The sequence below is a fragment of the Bison bison genome, unplaced genomic scaffold (genome assembly GCF_000754665.1).
Source record: "Bison bison bison isolate TAMUID 2011002044 unplaced genomic scaffold, Bison_UMD1.0 scf7180017463300, whole genome shotgun sequence".
Classification (NCBI taxonomy): Eukaryota; Metazoa; Chordata; class Mammalia; order Artiodactyla; family Bovidae; genus Bison; species Bison bison.
The window spans coordinates 1-1,185 of record NW_011373113.1 but is presented as its reverse complement, the minus strand read 5'-3'; the positions used below and the strand labels follow the sequence as shown (position 1 = coordinate 1,185).

General features: G+C 64.8%; 1 protein-coding gene across 1 annotated transcript; it reads right to left on the bottom strand.

The window, feature by feature from the left end:
- Positions 1 to 6: 6 nt before the first annotated feature.
- LOC104983357 (filamin-A-like) lies at positions 7 to 1,098 on the bottom strand (the record flags this gene model as incomplete). The annotated part of the gene is made up of 4 exons (XM_010832839.1): positions 7 to 153; positions 320 to 457; positions 589 to 855; positions 976 to 1,098. Coding segments are annotated over 4 exons (656 nt in total), but the record flags the coding sequence as incomplete, so codon positions are not given.
- Between the last annotated feature and the right edge of the window lie 87 nt (positions 1,099 to 1,185).

Here is a 1,185-nt window from a genome sequence, read left to right as displayed (position 1 = left end):
AGGAGCCCCAGGCGGGCGGTTTCTCTCAGTGCCTCACCTGAAGACTAGAAACAGTAAGGCGGCGGGCGTCACCAGACGGAGAAGCCACAGGCACCACGAAAGGGCTATCGGGGATGTGCTCCTCGTTGAACTTGACTGACACCTCATAGTCACCTGGATGGGGAGCGAGAACAAGACGGCCATGCATGCCTTCCCCTGACAGCCCAAGAGGCCCTGGGACCTCAGGGTGTTGTGGGGGAGAAGGCAGGGCTGTCTGTGTAGACCCGGACGGGCACCCACCCCAAGGGGAAGCCTGCTGGCCCCAGCCAGACTGTAGTACCTGGCTCCTGGACCACGTAAGCCACGCCACAGGAGCCATCCTTGCGGTCCTCGAAGGAGATCTCGGCCTTGCTGGGGCCCTCGACAGCAATGGCCAGGCCCCCCGCGCCAGCTTCCCGGGTCCAAATGCTGAACTCGGCTGCAGGAAAGCAGAATGTGTCCTCATGAAGGGCTGTGCTCCCCCCAACCAGCAGGGGCTGCTGGAGACTTCCTCCCTCCCACTGCACCCCCAGCCGGGACCAGCCAGAGCCCCAAAGGAAGCAGGCCTACCTGGCACTCCAGCTTCAGCCCTTTCCAGGCCAGGGCCCCCGGCACGGACCTTGTGGGCTCCCCCTTCCCCCAGGGGCCCCACGGTGAACTGGAAAGGGCTCCCGGGCACGTGCTGGCCCTTGTACTTGACGCTGACCGTGTGCATGCCCATCTCAGCTGGCACAAAGCGGATGCAATAGGTATGGTTCTCCCCTTCCACAATCTCGGCCTCGTGGCTCTTGCCTGATGGGCTAGTCACCTGGGCTGTCATGTCCTGGATGCTAATTTCTGCAGGTGGGGGAACAGGCAGGTGAGTGGGAGACCCAGGCCACGCCTCTCTGTCCGGGGGCCCCGCAGGGCTGGTGCTTAGGCCTCCCTGGGACCCGCCCGGGCGGCCACGGCTCCCACCTGGGATCTTGAGGCTGAGGTCACAGTGACTGCCAACATTAGCCACCGATGGGGCCCGTCGCCTGCGCGTGATGCTCTCTTTCACGCGCCCCTCGCCTGTCACCTTCACGGAGAAGGGGCTGCCTGCAGGAAGAAGGCACAACCCACACCCCAGACAGGTTACCCTCTGCTCGGGGCCCCCGGGGTGTGGCACGGAGGGGTGCCCAGCAG